Source organism: Aplosporella prunicola, assembly GCF_010093885.1.
Source record: "Aplosporella prunicola CBS 121167 unplaced genomic scaffold K452scaffold_15, whole genome shotgun sequence".
Lineage (NCBI taxonomy): Eukaryota > Fungi > Ascomycota > Dothideomycetes > Botryosphaeriales > Aplosporellaceae > Aplosporella > Aplosporella prunicola.
This window is the reverse complement of record NW_022983543.1, coordinates 791,146-807,600: the sequence shown is the minus strand read 5'-3', so window position 1 is coordinate 807,600 and position 16,455 is coordinate 791,146. Positions and strand designations below refer to the sequence as shown.

Genomic DNA, 16,455 nt, shown 5'->3' with positions numbered 1-16,455 from the left:
TATAGTTTGCTCAGTATTTTTAGACCACGACGACGAAAGACACCTTTTTTGACCGCGAGGCAACGAAAAGAAAAGAAAAATAAAATAAAATAAAATAAAAAAAATGAATTGAAAGTGAAAAGATGTATATTGTCAAAGACATGTCGTCCAACCCCCCACGAACCCACCCAACACCGCAGCCAATCAAACGCGCCCAATTCCCCAATTCCCCACGAAACAAGCCCGCCCATCGGCCCGTGCGCGCGCACTACAACCCCGCACCCGCGCGCCCTGCCAGTGACAAGCAACCTTCAACGGCGATGACGGAGCCACCACCAACCAACAGGCGTCGCGCCCACCTTCCCCGCAAAGCCCGTCCCTAGCCGCGAGGAGATGCCGAAATCGGCGCGGGGCGCGGCCTCTTAAGGTCTTCGCGGGCCGGAGTCATCGTCGTCGTACAGTACCTACCTACCGTATCTACCTTTGCGCTACAGTACAGGACAGAGCAGGCACACCTACCTACCTACCTAACTACCTACCTTGGACGACACGAGACTAGCGCCACCATGACAACAACGCGCGCCCCCCGCCCCATCATCGCCGTAGTCGGCGCCGGCGTCGTGGGCATGGCCTCCGCGCTACTGCTCACGGAAGCAGGCTACACGGTGAAGATCGTAGCGCGGGACCTGCCAGGGGACAGTGGGACGGAGTGGGCGAGTCCGTGGTGCGTAGCTAGCGTCAACCGCACGCCCTCCCAAAAACGCACACAGCAACCAGTGACTGACGCACACACAGGGCCGGCGCGCTGCTGGCGCCCTTCCCCGAAGGCGACGCCGCGATGCAGGAAGAGTCGCTGCGCCACTACGCGCGCCTCGCGGCCACGGAGCCCTGGTGCGGCGTGCGCACGCTGCCGATTACCGAGTACTACGACGACCACACGACAGACGGCATGATCTGGTTCCGGCACCTCTTCCCGGACTTCCGGTGGCTGGCGCAGTCCCAGCTGCCCGGGCACGCGAAACTCGGCTTCAGCTACACGGGCAAAGTCGTGAACCCGACGTTTTTCCTGCCGTGGCTGTCGGCGAAGCTGACGGGGCTGGGCGTGACATTTACGCGGGCGACGGTGTCGTCGCTCGCGGAGGCGGTGCAGCTCACCGGCGCGGCGGTCGTGGTGAACGCGAGTGGGAACGGTGCGCGAGTGCTGGCGGGCGATGAGGGCGCGGTGCCCGTGCGGGGCCAGACGATGTTTGTGCGGAAGAGCGGGTTCGACCGCGCCGTCATGTACCAGGGCTCCGAGTACACGTACGCGATTCCGCGGACGTTTTCGGGGGGCGTGATTATTGGCGGGGTGAAGGGGGAGGGGTCGACGGATGCGAAGGTCGACAAGGACACCAAGAGGGATATTTTGCGCCGGATTAATGCTATTACGGATGGCTCGTTTGCGGACGTCGATCTCGAGAGGGATGTCCAGGATATTGTGGGGTTTAGGCCGGGCCGCAAGGCTGGCGTTAGGGTCGAGAGGGAGGGCGATGTCGTGCATGCTTATGGCGCGGGGGGGCTGGGCTATTTGTATGCGTTTGGCATTGCGACGAAGGTGCGGAGTTTGGTGCAGGCGCGGGCGAAGATATGATTGTGAAAGAGGGGGGCTGGTTGGTATAACTGTTTCGTTTTGTTGCGAGCGTTTAGAAGTCAAAAAGAGGAGTGTGTCATTGCCATTGGGGCGTCGAGAATTATTTCTTTATTTTTCTTCAAAGAAGCACTGCGTTTGGTTGGTCGTTAACCTCAGCTTCTGCCGATCTCGGAGGCCAACCCAGTAAGTACATACTCTACTTCCCCAGACGCCTCACTCGACCACCTCCTCATCATCGTTGCTAACCGTGCTCGTCCCGCCAGCCCCACTCTCACTAATCACCTGCGTGGCAACCACAGCTCCGGAATCATCGCTATAAACCAAGCACACGACGCTCAGGCCGGGGAAGGGGTGGTAAACGTAGCCACGCTCGTGGACCTCCTTGCCATCTCTCTCCGTCGGCGTATCCAGCCCATTAAACACCATCAGCTGGTCATAGCTGCCCACGACCTTCTGGCCGTGCATCTCGCCACCGTTATCCAGCATCTCGTCGACGACGTCTCCCCGCTGCGTGAGCACGCGGTTCGTGTGCGTGTTCCCGCTGTAGTCGTTGACCGAGTAGAGCACGCCATGGCGTAGGTTATACGAGGTTGCATCTCGCGCTTCAAGGCCACTGGCAGCAGCAGCAGCAGCAGTCGACGACGACGAGCTCGACGCCGACCCCGACCCCGACAGGCCGGCCGCGGTATCGTTGACCAGGCCGCCCACGGCGTCGCCCACGGTCGCAATCACGGGATTCAGATCGATCGAGTCGAGCACATTCCCGACCATGGATACCAGGTTCGCGAGGCGCGCCTCCAGCAGCACTTCCGCAGAGATGTTCTGCAGCAGCAAGCTGACGCGGTCGATGGACGCGTCGACGCCCGCGTTGAAGCTGAGCAGGTCCAGCACTTGCGCGTCGAGGTTCACTTTCGCGGTCAGGTTCTGCACTTGGATGTCGATTTCGCCGACGTGCACGCTGGCGTTGAGGAAGACGTCCGGGGGCGGGTAGGTCGTCGAGACGTTGGCGGGCGTGGAGGCGGTCTCGTAGATGGCTGAGTCCGGGTCGCCGCGGTGCGTGAGCTTGTAGCCGATGTAGCCGGAGTCGGAATCGGATTGTGCGGCGACGACGGCGGCGAGGGGGACGAGGAAGAGGAGGAGGTGGTGTGGGGAAGGCATTGTGGTTGGTGGGGGTGGGAATGAGGGTTGCGATGGCGCGGATGCGCGCAGTGGAGGGCTCGGACTCGTTTTGAGCACACCTAGCACAAACCCCCGGCTTGCAGAGCTTAGCGTAAGCCCCAGCCAGAAAACAGGTACGTACGTGGGAAGGAAAACGGGGAGCAACAAAATAAAAAGAGGGAATAAAAACCGGCGAGCAAGCAGAGAAACAGGAAACATAACACGAGCGAGCTATAGCCATATAGCTATATCGCTCCTCCATTAACGCCTCCCCACCAGGCATCTAGCCAAGTTTCTGCAGGCTCCGGGATGGCGCGGGTCCCGCATGAGGCATTTGCGCCGGTGCCTTGGAAGGGAAGCCAATGCGCTGAAACGCGCCGCCGGCGGAAACGGCCTGTTCGAGAATCTAGATCGCGCTTGGTCCCGCGTCCCCGGATTTGCTTGGTTTATTATGACGGAGGGGGCCGGCGCGCTGGGCGTGTGTGGGCTTGTTTGTGCTGTTCTTGCGCCTTGTTCAATTGCTCCCTCTCTCTCTCTCTCTCTCTCCTCTCTCCTCCTCTCTTTCTAGCAGCCTGTCTCAGCACAAGCACAAGCACCCGCCGCCACAGAAACAATGCTGCCACTCGCGCGCAGCAGCCTGCTCGCGCTCTGCTGCATCCTCTTCAGCACGCTCAGCGCGGCGCAAACGGCCACAGCACCAGCACCGGCCTCCAACGCCGCGACGACGACGTCCGCAAGCCCCACCTCATCACCCTCTTCGTCCTTCGCAACCGCCTCGGCCTCGCGCAACACCACCACCACCACCGGCCGCACGAGCACCACCTCCAGCAGCGCATTCGACCCCTCGGCCCCGCCCGACGTCTACCTCAACGTGCCGCGCCTGCACGTCGGCCGCATCGAGCTGGACGTCGACGACCTGCGCGCCGACATCAACCTGAACGCTGTCGTGGCGCGAGGGCTCGTGAGCATAAACGCGGGGGTGGCCGTCAGCGTGCAGAAAGTGAACATCACGATCGCAGACGTGGACGCTGAGCTCGAGCTGGTTGTACGACTGGGCCATCTCGTCGACATTGTGAACCGCGTCTTCGACAGCCTGGACCTGAACCCCCTGCTCATCAGCACGGTCAGCAACGTCACCAGCATCCTGGACGACGTAGTTGTCGGCGCCGTCGACGGCCTGCTCGGCAGTGTCACGCAGGGCGGCACGAAGCTGTCGTTCTTGGTTGACAATCTCGGCAATATCGTCCAGGAGGTGACGGGCGGCGCGGATGGCGCTGTCAGCTCGATTGTCGGGAACTACAAGGCGAATATGACGGAGACGGGCGCCCAGCAGAGCTTGGGCGACGGGTACGTCAAGAAGACGTTTTCGTACTCGCCGCTGAACGCGCTCGTCGACATTGTGTTTGATTCCGCGGGGAGGGTCGTGCAGGCCGTGGTGCAGGGGAAGGGGGGGAGCGGCGGTGGTAGTGGGAGTGGGAGTCAGACGAGTTCGTCGGCCGCGGGGACGAGTACGGTCGGGGGGACGAGTACGCCTGTTGCTAGATAGATAGGGTGGGTTTCAGGGAGTAGGCGGGCAGTGGGATGGGTTTTAAATCCTCGCCGAAGTAACCACCGCTCCCCGGACATGTTTTTTACATAGCTGCGAGCGCACAATCTCGCTTCATAGGCACAGATGCTAATTGGGTAGAGCTTGATTAGGCTGGAAGTTATGAAACCTATCCAGTGTTTCTCGGCTGCGAAACATTCTGAAAGGCAGGCTATCGCGTGTCTGAGGACGGCTTATGTACCCTTTTTCTGGTTCGGTGTCTCGGTTCCGGAAGACCATCTGAAATCCCGGTTGTTGTACGTTCTTGGTTCATTATCCTGGGATAAGTATTGCTTTGCTTGGCTTGAGGAGAGGACCTGGAGGTTTTGGACAAATGTAAATATGGATGCAGACTCTTTTTCTTGGGACATGTTGCTCACCAAAGAAGCTTTAATTCCGTCTGCGCTACAATCACAGTTTGGAGTAGGCGACGAAGCAAGAGCAGCAGTTACAGCGGCATTAAAGTCCGGTATAGCTCGCACAGCGCCGAGCGATTCCCCTCGGAGATGCTGCGCAGGAGCCTCATCACCGTCGGCACCAGTGCTCATGGCCAGCTTAAGGCCTGCCGCCTTGGCGTGCGCCTTTTCCGCCCCCGGATCCCTTGCTGTGCGCAAGCTGGCGTATTGGAAGTAGAAGCACACGGTTAGAACCGAGAGAAGTACCGTCACCGCCAACGTAACCGGCAAGTACGCTTTGCGGGGCAACTGAGTAAACTCGAAGATTTCCTTGTCCAGCTCTGTCAGCAACATGGGCTACGTCATGGAAAAGAGCACAGGTCGAAACAACACTCACCGCAAATGTCCCGGCGGGGAGGAAGAGCGCTGTGATGCCAGCCATGGCTAATGCTATCGTCCCATTCCTTTCCGTTTTCTCCGAGAGGGCCTGCATGTCTCCCGTTATGTCCCGTGTCGCTTTCAACGCCTCGTTGGCCGCATCCGCTGTATCGTTTTGTTTCTGTAGCAATTCGTGCTGCTTTTGGAGCACTCGCTGAATCGTCAAGCTTGTTTTCAACCCGTCGAATCCGATGTCTAGCTGTACGCCCTCCGCGACGCTAGCGTGCAAATAGTCCGCGCGTTCCCGGAATCGCTGGTACACCAGGCGGTATCCTTCATTCCTTGATTCGATCGCATCCAGATATTGGAGGCAACTGTCTCCGATCTCTTGCGGTCGGCTTCTCAAGAACCTTAGTAAGTTCGTCACGGCTGTTATTTGGAGCCTTTGGCACGTTATGCGGCCGTCGAGATCGGTTGACGTGCGCCTACGGTAGTCAATTACGAACTCTTTCGATGAATCTGTTCGTAGGTTTTGGAAAATAGAATATAGCGTTTTGGAAATGTAGTATCGGTCTTCACACATTTCGGCATCTTGAGAGGAAACTCCGACTCCGAACTGTGCCATAGCTACTAAAGGAAGAAGAGGATTACCGATCATCTTGGCGAGGCTTTTGAGATTCCGAAGATACCTGTCACTTCTCTCTTTGCGGTCTAGCACAGTCCCAAAGATTGACTGGGTTTTGTGATAGTACCTGTACGAAATGAGAGTTGAGCAGTTGATTGTGATTGCAGACCTGCAATGTATCACTGAATAACGTTAGCGCGAGTGAAAAGGCACTCAGAGAGTAATTTCTATGTGCTCACCGAAATCATCTTCATCAAGAGGAATCCGTAAGCAGTAGGTAGACATCTGTGGAACTTGACTGTACATTGCGAGTTCTGGAGGAAGCCCGTGATGACCAACGATCTTCTTGAAAGAATCCTGCGAAGTATACATCGCATTTTCTCCGGTGTGAGTTGGTACAAAACTGCCACCCAGTCTATTAGTATACTTCAATGGGCACACAAGGAGCTTATATGAGCTTTTACTAACACGAGCCTGATAGAGGGGCCGCAGGAAAGAGGTGTTTCAAGCCAGCTATCTAGCTCACTTTCAGCGACCACTCCGGTTTGGAGTTCATTCCGGTTTTCCTGCAGGAGACGATGAATTTACTTGTATTACGTTTAACGCCGATGCACTCACCTCATCTTGCCAAAAGTCTGCATAAGAGACGCTAGCATAGGAAGAGGGATCCGTTGCATCATTCGGCTCCGGAGGGGGTGAGGTATCGACCGCAGTAGTGGTGGTTGCTTCTGAGGTGGATTGGTCAGAAGGGCTCTCGTTGGGAAATGTCAGTGACAGGCTTGCGGTCGTATTTTCTACGCTTGTAGGGCAATGTAGTGCTTCCACGTGGTTTTCTTGGTCCGGTGTAAAGCTGGAATCTACGGTTACTGTTTCCTGGTGTAGACTTGCCTGAGGCGTTGAAGATGGGGTCCTTTGGCGGTCCATCCCTACATACGTTGAAGAAACACTTGACAGCGATGCTGAACTGGCTTCCAGATGAGTGGATGGCCTAGAAATCCCATGGAACGATGATCTATCCACTGTCAAAGTAGAACCCGGCCTCTCGCTGTTGACATTTTTCGCCGCTTGTTCTGGCTTTGGGCGGGACAGTGTAACCTCTTGGGTTTTTATGTTTCGATAGTAAAGCTGGCCTGAACGAAGTTTTTAAGTGGTCGCTCAAACAGGAATAATGATGGACTGACCTGCGGGACTTGTACATGCTTCCCAGCCTCTTGGTATTGGCTCCGCGTCTTCCTGCTGAGATTGGATGACCTGTTGAAGCTTGTTGGACAATTTTCCTTGAGGCATGAGTGCAGGAGGATCTCCGTGCCTGAAATCAGGTCTTTCTGCACTGGGATCAAACAGATAGGACTCGTAAGTTTCGTCTTTCATTGTGAATTGATCGGATGCAGAGAAGGTTTGAAGATTGATGGAATTCAGATGGTGACGCCGGCTTCGACGAGAATCTCCGTATCGTTTTTGTAGGCAGCAAAGCACAGCCTTCCAAAGACGGAAGCGTGAAGAAGGCGCTAGAATAATGGGGTAGAATACCACACGGCCATTTGACAGTGACAGTGCTTCATCGGAGACCTATACAAGGTTGGAGGCTAGATATACCGCTTTCAGCTGCGCATTGGCGGACAGATAAGGCAGACACGCGTGTCAAACCATCATTGTTCGATGCAGGCGCACACAAGGCTGAGAGCATTAGAAGAACGGCCTCAGACAGATGCTTAACCCCCAAAGGATCGATATAGTTGACAAAAAACCGGAGAAATTAGAGACAAGGCTGTGTAAAGTGCACCATACCCCATAGACAATGGATAGGCCAAGTTCAAGGTTAATCGTATTGTATGACAGCGAGCGTGGGGTTTCATCGTCAGCCACGTTAGACGCAGGAGGCGACACATGACTAAGTGCGCCGTAAGCAGCCCTTGCAGCCGCAACGAATGAGCTCGTTTCGGGTATGGAAGCATGCAGCTACCGGTCAACCCCACCAAATTTAAAACCTGTAATAATTTTGGAAGAAAAGAGGATGGCAGAAGGTTATAGGGGGAGGTCTCTCTTCCATCAAAAACTTCAGCGATATTTTGTATGTTGGTCGCTGCTTGCGCTCAGTTGAAGTTGGCTTGATTCCTCACCTGGAACGAAGCACTCTTGTGCTACTTGCCTTCTAGTTGCCCTATAGTAGACCGATACAGCAATGCCTTCCTTACTTAACCACAAGACCAACCTGTCGGCTTAGCGCAAGCCTGGAAGTAAATTGGTTGTCTCGGGATTTTCTGACATGATGCGGCAACTTGCTGGGTGGCATGAGCCTGTAATGTAGATTTTGAAGATTCTAAGAGAAATGAAAAGGAGTCCCTATGCTGTTATTTGCCGACTGAGTGTGACGTGAGCGACGATAGATGGACAGGAGGTGACTACTATCAACGTTAGCAAAACCCAGCACTCTTATGCCATCAAAAAGCACTTCATGAAGACCAACCCACCCGCACTCATCGAACCCTTAAACATTACCAACTCGATCCTACCATTACCTCCACATCACTGCAAGGCTTTCTTCTCTGTTGCCTCTCTCCCCTGTTCTCCACGCCCCACGTCCGTGACAATGGTGCCCAGGATCCAGCAGTTGATCAGGAAGAACACGATGCTCGAGGCCCACAGCCCGGGGACGAACGTCGAGTTCCCCAAAAACTCGAGCTGGTAGCCCTGCTGGAGCCACAGCGCCTGCAGCACGGTATCAGTCAGCTTCTCTCCGTTCCTCCGACTGGAGATCTGGTGTCTACGTACCTGGCCAACCACCCACAACGCCGCGGCAGCGAGGCCCTTGGTCGGGTTGCGCAGCAGCGAGGACTCCGGCAGGTAGAACGGCAGGAAGACGAGGTACCACAGGAAGTACTGGGACGCGTCAGCAGAGAGTGCGGGGAGCCGCGGGGGCGGGGGCGGGGGCGGGGGCGGGGAGCATCAACCTGGCTCGTGCAGACTTTGTTGAAGGTGACGAAGGCGAAGGTTTGGGCGAGGAGGGTCGAGGGGAGGTCTTTCTTCGCGAGGGCGAGGGGGATGGCCACGGTGCTGAGGAGCAGCTGCGGCACGAAGGCCAGGGATTCGAGGCGTAGAGAGGAAGAGCCTTGTGGAGAGGAGTTCAGGTACAGCAGCGTGTTGTAGGGCGAGAAGTTGTGGCGATGGTCAATCCGTGTGACGTGGTGGAGGTAGGTGTGTTGCAGAAAGGGGAATCCGTAGCTTATGGGAGGTGGGCGTTAGTGCGGCAGACAGGCGGGGAGAGGTATGGATGGGTTTTACGCACGCGTAGTACATGAGAACATTGCAGGCCATAAATGTGGCCAAGCTGTACACGGCGAGGATGATGCGCTCTTTATTGAAAAAGGCCAGGATTTTGGACTGCACCGAAGCTGACTTGCTGTCACCGCTGGGGCTGGGCTTGCCCAGACGCTCATTGTCCAACCACCAAACAATAGCAGGAGCATAAATGAAGGGATAGATTTTGAAATGAACGGAAAACCCGAGCAGGAACCCAGCAAGCTCGATGCGCCTCTGCGTGACGGCCCACAGCAACGCCGTGACAAGCACGCCGAGCAAGCCCTCGGAGCTGCCCCGGGTGCTGATCTGTGCTACCATGGGGTTCAGCAGCCAGATGCTTGCAAACTTCAGCGCCCGCTCCGTCGGCATCTTAGCAGTGGAGCGGAGAATGAGCAGGATGAGATAGCCGGCAACGACATCGCCCAGGGCGAACAGGACCTTGCCGTAGCAGAACCAACCTGACCACGTGGTCGGGTAGATGAGCCAAGCGAGCAGAGGCGTGTACCTGTACGTATCGCGCGCGTACGGCGATTTCCCCTGGGCAATGAAGCGCGCGGCATCGGTGAAGACGAAGTAGTCGATGTCTGTATACTTGAGAGGGGAGAAGGCGTCCTGGAATAACCCGTAGACGAGCAGGACGGCGCGCAGGGCAATGGCCGCGGAGAAGACGAAGCGCGGACTGGACATTGATAGCGCCATGATGGCGGGGCACGATGGTGTTGAGGAGCAATGGGAGGGGAGTTGAGATGGATGCACAGATGGAGCTCTGGCAGGCGGGCGGGGCAAGTTTAGCCGAAGCGACAAAGCCCGCGGGTTCATCATTTGCGTCACGGTGGTGTCGGGCGAGCAGCAGCAGCAGCAGCGGCAGCAGCAGCACAAGCAGCAACATCCATGGGCCAGAAGCGCAGCTACACCGAAGCCATGGCGGACGCACCCAAGCCCCAGCAGTCGCAGCAGCGCCAATCGCCCTTCCTGCCCATGTTCGAGACGTTCCGCGCCGAGCTCGACGAGCACCACGACCGGCGCGAGCGCATCATCAAGGCCTCGCGCGACATCACCGCCTCCAGCAAGAAGATGTGCGTCTCACTCTCACTCCTTCTGCGCCCAATGCGCCCGTGCTGACAATCTACTGCAGCATCTTCTCGCTCCAGAGGTACCTTCCGCCGTCCCCACGTACCCACGCACGCCCGTCGCTGATCGTTGCGTAGGATCCGCAAATTGAACCAGCCTCTGCCGCCCAACATCACAAAAGCAAACAAGCAGTACTGGGACACGATCAAGACAGCATACGCCGCCATTTCCAAAGACCTGCAGGGCATCAATGCCTACCGCTACGCCCGCAACATCACCGGCGGCCACCAGGAATTCATCGAATCGCTGAGCTTCCAGCACTACCTCGAGACGCAGACGATTATATCATACGAAGATGCGTGCAAGCAGCTGGCGGAGCTGGGAGCCAAGGACGGCGCAATCATGCTGACGCCCGAGGACTATCTGCTGGGCGTGTTTGACATGGTGGGCGAGCTCATGCGATTTGCAGTCACGGCCATGGCGACGAGCGGCGCGCTGCCTGGCGGAGAGGCGCGACGGGCGCCGGCCGGAGACAAGGACGCGATGGATGTGGACGAGCCGGAAAAGGCTCAGGGCCCGCAGCGCAACGTGCTGCAGGACATGCGCGAGCTGCGGATGCACCTGGAGGGCGTGGATGCGCGCTCGGACTTCAAGTTCCAGAGCGACGTGGAGAAGAAGATGGGGGTGATGCGGACATGCGTGGAAAAGGTTGAGACGGGCTTGTACGGGCTGGTGGTGCGCGGGCGCGAGCGTCCAAAGGGGTGGATGCCGGAGCTGGGAGGCGAGCGGCGCGAAGTAGAGTAGAGAGAAGTAGATCAGGCCGGGTGGCTGGCTACCTAACCGTGGGAGGGCGCACATCAGCCGAGTCGCTCTTCTGACTACAACTTCCAACTTTCCCCCCCAAAACCGTGAAGCCATGCGCTCGCCTTAACGCCGGCCGCCAGCCCGCTCGCACTCGAGCAACAAGCCCCCCCTGAACTGACCTGACATGCCCCCCGCTGCTGCCATCCCGCATCCGCACCCGCTGCCCTACAGGATGCGCTCCCACGCCCCGCCCCGCCCGCACCCGCCGTCCGACCCGCCCGCGCGCAAGGTCTTCAACTGCATCGTCGACGAGACGGCTTTTGTGGCCGGCGTCAAGAAGAGCACCCGCGATGGCATCCGCAAGTGGATCAACAACGGCTCGATGCGCCTGTTTGTGCCGCTGTACAGTATGCATGCGGCCCCCGGACTCCGATTCTCGCCTGGCTAACCACCACCACCCCCCACAGCCCTCGAGCAGGTCGATCGCCTGAAGCGCGCCGGCGGCAAGACCAGCGCCGATGCCACCGAGGCCCTGATGTGGCTCGACGATGTCACGTCGCTGCCCGAAGTCCACCAGGCCGGCCTCGTCCAGCTGCAGGGCGGCGACGAAATGTATACCAGGTGGGCAGACGTCGAGGCTTTCCTGCTGCCCGAGACGCTGCTCTCCATGCCCGAAGAGGTCGATGAGCCCAGCGACGACGACTCGCCCGACACCAAGACCCCCGAGTCGCCGCGCTCCGTCGCTTCAAACGCGCGCACCAACAAAACCAACGGCACCACCAACGGCAAGCACCACCGCGCTAAATCCACTGTGCCCCCGGCCATGCAGCCCTTCTTCAACCACCTCATCTGGCGCATTCACCACGAGCAGAACCCAAACTTCCCCGCCGAGTCCTTCATCCTCCTCACCAACGACCCCAAGAAACAAGCCATCGCCCAGCGCTTCAGCGTGCGCGCCAAACGCCTCGAGCAGATGCGTGACATCATAGGTCGCGAGGAGCGTGACTACAAGAACCGGCAGGCCTTCCTCAAGCGCGAGGAGAAGGAGGAGAAGACACTCAAGGTCGAAGCGGAGGAAAAGGACGCCTCCGATGACGAGGAGGAAGACGAGGTCGTCTTCAAGTCGCGCGGCTCCTCCGTCTCGCGCCCCAAGTCCGGCCAGCAGCAAGTCCTGGACCCGGACGACTTTGGCCGCTCGCGCGCCGTTGCGCCGCCCGTCGCTCCCGCAGCGCCTGCTGCCCCGCGCGGTGGTCGCGGCGGTGGTCGTGGCGGCTTCAGAGGCGGCCGTGGTGCCGCGTCTGCTGCTGCTCCCAGCACGCCCCGTGGCGGCGGAGGAGGTGGCAGAGGCGAAGGCACCCCGCGCCCCGCGGAGCCGCCCTCCGGCCCCATCGATCCCGACTCGTTCACGCGTCCGGCGCCAGCGGTGCGCACACTCCGTGGCGGACGCCGCAAACTGTGGGAGCCGGCGTAGGTGAGCTGACCCGGGAAGCGCTCTACAGCCACAAAATGGAGAGAGCGACTGGACACATTTTCTCACTCGGCAACGACAAGACGGAGAGAGAAGAAGAGATAACGAGAGCACACGGATCGCATCTGGATGACGGTCGTTGAATCGAACCGAATCGACAGACCAATCAACTCCCCAAATCATGATGGATTCGCGGCACCTCGCTCACAACTTTCCCCATTCTCGGACGCATTGTACGTGCATCTCGAAGGTCTCGGCAAAGCATGTTCTGCTCCACCTTTGCGGTCGAATGGGGGAAGGGCAAAAAGGTCACCAGTCAGTCCTGATTTTCTCCGTTGCGCGGCTCGAATCGATCATCAGTCAGTCAGTCAGTCAATGAAGCGGCGGCACGGCGAGCTTCCATGCACATGGATGAATGGGAGCACGCCTTGCCTCTGCGCTCACGGCCTCTCTGCACGGTGCTACTCCCAGTCAGTCAGTCAGTCAGCCAGTCAGTCCATCAACAACAACGCCATCGTCGTCATCGTCATCGTCGTCCTTTATCGGTTTCGCGCAGCCCGACACACGGGCTCTGAAGCCTCATCGACGCTGCTGCTGTCAATGCTAGCTGCTGGCCGCCTTTCTGCACTCGTTGAAGTCGCGCCGTCGTCGTTGTCCTCTACTTACTACATACACAGCACACACACAAACACACACTCAAAAATGATATTTCGCAGAGCAAAGCACACAAACAAACAAGCGAGCGAGCAAGATTGGGAAGGATGGATGAAGAAGATGGGTGAGATTGGTGCTCTGCCATGCTTTACTGCTAGGCATGGGTACGGGATGGAGAGGGAGCTGGCTGGCTTGTTTGCACGCTGGTCCATTGATTGGTTGGTAAATTGGTTGGGCTTTTGCGATTTTGTGGGTGGGCTTGTTATGTTAGGCTTTGCTGCTGCTGCTGCTGCTGCTGTTGTTGTTGTTGTTGTTGTCGCTGTCGCTATGTTTGGACTATCTTTTTCTGCTAAACTCTCCTTTGTCCGCGCGCTGTTTGATTTGGTTTGCTATTTTTGACTTTTTGTTTTGGGAATGCTACTAGCTTATTGAGATTGTGACATGGTTGGCTTGTCTGCCGTCTTTTTTCTCCCTGTCTCTCTATCTCTATCTCTCTCTTTTTGGGGGGCGTGTGATGCGTGCGTGCGTACGTAAGTAGGCAGGCAGGTAGGTAGGTAATATAAACTGCTTCTCTACTCGCCTTCTTCCCCAGCCACTTGCGCGCGCTCTCTTGCGCTCTGCTCTGCATTGCATTCCCGATACATCACTGACTGGGGGGCTCGCGTCCTGTCACTCCCACACCCCACACTCCACGCCCCGCGCCCGCCTCTCCCGTCCGTCTCCGTAGCGACATTACTCGCCACAGTGCCACAATGCCACACGCCACCATTACTGCTCGGCACTACTTGTCACCATGGCGCGTCGGCGGCGGCGAGCGCCGTTGGCGCTGCTGGGGGTGTGGGGTTGGGGGGAAGCGTGTGTGTGGGGGGAGAGAAAGGGAGTGGGGGGGTTGGGGGGAAGTGTGTGCAGTCGCGTACGCCTTTTGGCTCTGTAGGAAGATGGGTTTGTATGTATGTGCGTTGTTGGGGGGGTGGGGAGAGGGGGTTTATATGGCTTCTTCCTCTATGGGGGGGTAGGCGCGTGTTTGCGTTCGCTGCTGACCCAACAACAACAACCAAACGACCAACACACACAACACCTCGCATGTAGGTCTTTACCCCAACGTCGCCACAGCTTCCGACAACGCTCAACAATGTCGTTTCACGAAGCTCGGGATGCCGCCCTCGCGGAGTCAACAAAACCTACAGTCCAAACTGAATAGGTCAGCATGAACGAGCAACAAAACATACCGCCAGTGAGCGAAGACGACCGTACGATCTTCCGCGAGTGGCTGGACCGCGTCAAGTTTCCGGGGGCAAAACATCCAGGGATATGGGAAAACAGCAGGTCCAACTGGGCGAGCTTCCTATCAGCGACCAGCCGAGCACCGCAGGAGGCATTGGCACCGAGATGCAAGGTAGAAGGTGAATGGGGAAGAGCTCGGGGCTGGGAAGAGCAGCCAGAGACAAAGGCGGAGAGCGCAAAGAGATTCGGCACAGACGAAAGGCGGCGTCGGCGCATCAGAAAACAGTTATGGGAGCTGCTAGATGGCCTTGAAGCCCTGGCCGAGAGATGGCCGTGCAAAGCTCGGGTCGTCCTAAACCGTGCAGCTACACGGAAGTGAGGCTGGCGAGCCCTACGCAAGCTGGATGTCAAATGAGGAACTAGGGCGGTGCCGGCGCGGAAACGCGGTTTGGACGAGCTTGGTCAGCTTTCTCGTGTACTGCGAAGAGGAGGAGTAAAGTCTGCGGGAAATGGGTCTTGAGCTCGACGAGAAGATGCTCGATGCCATCGGCGAGGTCAGAGATTATCCAGAATCGAGCGCGGACATCGACCTTTTGCGCCTGTTTGTCCTTGACACCAACGCCGACTGACTTCCATCACAATCTCTTGCTCTGCGGCTTGGAAGGATCTCCTTGAGCGGTTGGAAGAAAGCCGCGAGAAGCATCTAAAGGGGCATGGTGCTCCTATTGCGCAAATCCTGCCGCTGCTCAGACAGTCCCGCAGAGAAGGCTCGAAACGAGATGCTGGAGAGGACTTCGACGTTGAAGGAGTTGCTAAAAGACTGAAACGGGAAGTGTCTTGAGTTTATCTGTTGCAAGTACCTCTTCTTGTCTCTTCACCTGTGGAGCAAGGATCCGGGGAGTTACTAGGAGTTCTGGGAGCAGTACAATAGCACTTATCGCCGCCATCATCAAGTCTTTCCATTGGCCGAATTCGCAATACAGAGCTTATCTTATCCATGCACGCACCACGCAATGCGGGGATTCTGGCACGGCTCTCGGGCCTCGGGGAGTTCGGGCGATTGAAGCGGGCAGCGCGTCAACATCTTGTAACTACGACACAGCAAGCAGAGCTAGCAAGTCCGAGGTCATTGACGCTATTACGGCGCCTTCGGGGCGCAGTGGGGAAAGATGCTTCCATCTCTTATACAGCGCAACATCTCCATTCCTGTCTAGCTAGCTACATACACCAGAAGCCATCCATCCAATTCCAAGCATCCATCTCGTCCCGTCCCACCTTCACAGCCACCACCACACCACAGCCATGTTCTACGAGCCCGGAAAAAGTCACCACAACCTCCCCCACGACCCATTCAAGGTCCCACCCCCACGCCCCCCAACTAAGTTCCAACCCCCCACTTACGCCACCAGGCCTGCGTGATCCCCCGCCCCATCGGCTGGATCTCCACCCTCTCGCCCACCGGCACCGCCAACCTAGCCCCATACAGCCAATTCACGAACCTCACCTTCGACCCGCCGTACGTGCTCTTCTCAGCGAACCGCACCCCCTCCGGAACGCAAAAAGACACGCCGCGCAACGCAGCCGCCACCGGCGCCTTCGTCTGGAACCTGGCGACGTGGGAGCTGCGCGAGGCCGTGAACGCCACAGCCGAGGGGCTGGCGTACGGGGAGGACGAGTTTGCGCGCGCGGGGCTCGAGGCCGAGGACGCGTGCGTTGTGGCTGCCGCTGTTGAGTGTGAGGGCGGAGAGCGAGCGAGCCGCGCCCTGCCGATGGTGAAGCGCAGTCCGGTCAAGTTCGAGTGCGTGTTCCATAGCATGCTGCAGCTGCCTGGGAACCCGCCGATGGGCAGCGCGGACGTCGTCATCGGTCGCGTCGTCGGCGTCCATGTTGCTGAGTGGGCGCTGACGGATGGGCGTCTGGACGTCGCCAAGACGGCGCCCATTGCCCGCTGCGGGTATTATCAGTATGCGGTTGTGCGCGAGACGTTCGATATGGTTATTCCGTCATCCGGGGGGGCGGAGGGCGAGGACTTGTTGGCCGGGTTGGAGGGGAGCGTGACGAGGCATCGAGGGATTGCTGCTAGGGATGAGGGTGGGGAGGAGAATGGAGAGGGTGAGAAGGGCGAGGGCGCAGAAAGAAAGGAGGCGTGAAGTGCGAAGCGCTGCATGACAGGCATCGATTTAA

The 16,455-nt window shown here is 57.9% G+C and overlaps 10 protein-coding genes across 10 annotated transcripts; 7 read left to right on the top strand and 3 right to left on the bottom strand.

The window, feature by feature from the left end:
- Nucleotides 1–545: 545 nt before the first annotated feature.
- Nucleotides 546–1,609, top strand: K452DRAFT_299160 (uncharacterized protein; the record flags this gene model as incomplete). The annotated part of the gene is made up of 2 exons (XM_033542195.1): nt 546–703; nt 775–1,609. 2 exons carry the CDS (start codon nt 546–548, stop codon nt 1,607–1,609), a joined length of 993 nt encoding a protein of 330 aa, XP_033396831.1.
- A 213-nt stretch (nt 1,610–1,822) lies between these two features.
- On the bottom strand, nt 1,823–2,960 carry K452DRAFT_272942 (uncharacterized protein; the record flags this gene model as incomplete). Its single annotated transcript, XM_033539120.1, has 2 exons — nt 2,277–2,960; nt 1,823–2,222 (listed from the first exon to the last, which is right to left on the bottom strand). Exons 1-2 carry the CDS (start codon nt 2,765–2,767, stop codon nt 1,823–1,825), a joined length of 891 nt encoding a protein of 296 aa, XP_033396830.1. The 5' UTR covers nt 2,768–2,960.
- Nucleotides 2,961–3,263: 303 nt separating this feature from the next.
- K452DRAFT_272939 (uncharacterized protein) lies at nt 3,264–4,810 on the top strand. The gene has a single exon (XM_033539119.1). The coding sequence runs from the start codon at nt 3,381–3,383 to the stop codon at nt 4,311–4,313; it is 933 nt and encodes a 310-aa protein (XP_033396829.1). The 5' UTR covers nt 3,264–3,380; the 3' UTR covers nt 4,314–4,810.
- K452DRAFT_299157 (uncharacterized protein) lies at nt 4,547–5,189 on the bottom strand (the record flags this gene model as incomplete). The annotated part of the gene is made up of 2 exons (XM_033542194.1): nt 4,547–5,077; nt 5,145–5,189. The coding sequence occupies 2 exons, from the start codon at nt 5,187–5,189 to the stop codon at nt 4,547–4,549; spliced, it is 576 nt and encodes a 191-aa protein (XP_033396828.1).
- A 3,087-nt stretch (nt 5,190–8,276) lies between these two features.
- K452DRAFT_229216 (glycosyltransferase family 50 protein) lies at nt 8,277–9,749 on the bottom strand (the record flags this gene model as incomplete). Its single annotated transcript, XM_033537021.1, has 4 exons — nt 8,277–8,459; nt 8,523–8,630; nt 8,702–8,972; nt 9,037–9,749. The coding sequence occupies 4 exons, from the start codon at nt 9,747–9,749 to the stop codon at nt 8,277–8,279; spliced, it is 1,275 nt and encodes a 424-aa protein (XP_033396827.1).
- A 222-nt stretch (nt 9,750–9,971) lies between these two features.
- On the top strand, nt 9,972–10,925 carry K452DRAFT_229187 (uncharacterized protein; the record flags this gene model as incomplete). The annotated part of the gene is made up of 3 exons (XM_033537019.1): nt 9,972–10,126; nt 10,186–10,203; nt 10,259–10,925. The coding sequence occupies 3 exons, from the start codon at nt 9,972–9,974 to the stop codon at nt 10,923–10,925; spliced, it is 840 nt and encodes a 279-aa protein (XP_033396826.1).
- A 232-nt stretch (nt 10,926–11,157) lies between these two features.
- On the top strand, nt 11,158–12,396 carry K452DRAFT_327331 (uncharacterized protein; the record flags this gene model as incomplete). Its single annotated transcript, XM_033544907.1, has 2 exons — nt 11,158–11,332; nt 11,393–12,396. 2 exons carry the CDS (start codon nt 11,158–11,160, stop codon nt 12,394–12,396), a joined length of 1,179 nt encoding a protein of 392 aa, XP_033396825.1.
- Nucleotides 12,154–13,533, top strand: K452DRAFT_45469 (uncharacterized protein). The gene has a single exon (XM_033546693.1). It carries the CDS (start codon nt 12,523–12,525, stop codon nt 13,444–13,446), a length of 924 nt encoding a protein of 307 aa, XP_033396824.1. The 5' UTR covers nt 12,154–12,522; the 3' UTR covers nt 13,447–13,533.
- A 721-nt stretch (nt 13,534–14,254) lies between these two features.
- On the top strand, nt 14,255–14,695 carry K452DRAFT_359484 (uncharacterized protein; the record flags this gene model as incomplete). Its single annotated transcript, XM_033546269.1, has 1 exon — nt 14,255–14,695. One exon carries the CDS (start codon nt 14,255–14,257, stop codon nt 14,648–14,650), a length of 396 nt encoding a protein of 131 aa, XP_033396823.1. The 3' UTR covers nt 14,651–14,695.
- Nucleotides 14,696–15,573: 878 nt separating this feature from the next.
- Nucleotides 15,574–16,421, top strand: K452DRAFT_309541 (uncharacterized protein; the record flags this gene model as incomplete). Its single annotated transcript, XM_033543256.1, has 2 exons — nt 15,574–15,627; nt 15,681–16,421. 2 exons carry the CDS (start codon nt 15,574–15,576, stop codon nt 16,419–16,421), a joined length of 795 nt encoding a protein of 264 aa, XP_033396822.1.
- Nucleotides 16,422–16,455: the final 34 nt, after the last annotated feature.

Bases quoted from the DNA above. Each gene is read 5' to 3' on its own strand.
- K452DRAFT_272939 (XM_033539119.1), top strand. From the start codon at position 3,381: ATGCTGCCACTCGCGCGCAGCAGCCTGCTCGCGCTCTGCTGCATCCTC.
- K452DRAFT_45469 (XM_033546693.1), top strand. From the start codon at position 12,523: ATGACGGTCGTTGAATCGAACCGAATCGACAGACCAATCAACTCCCCA.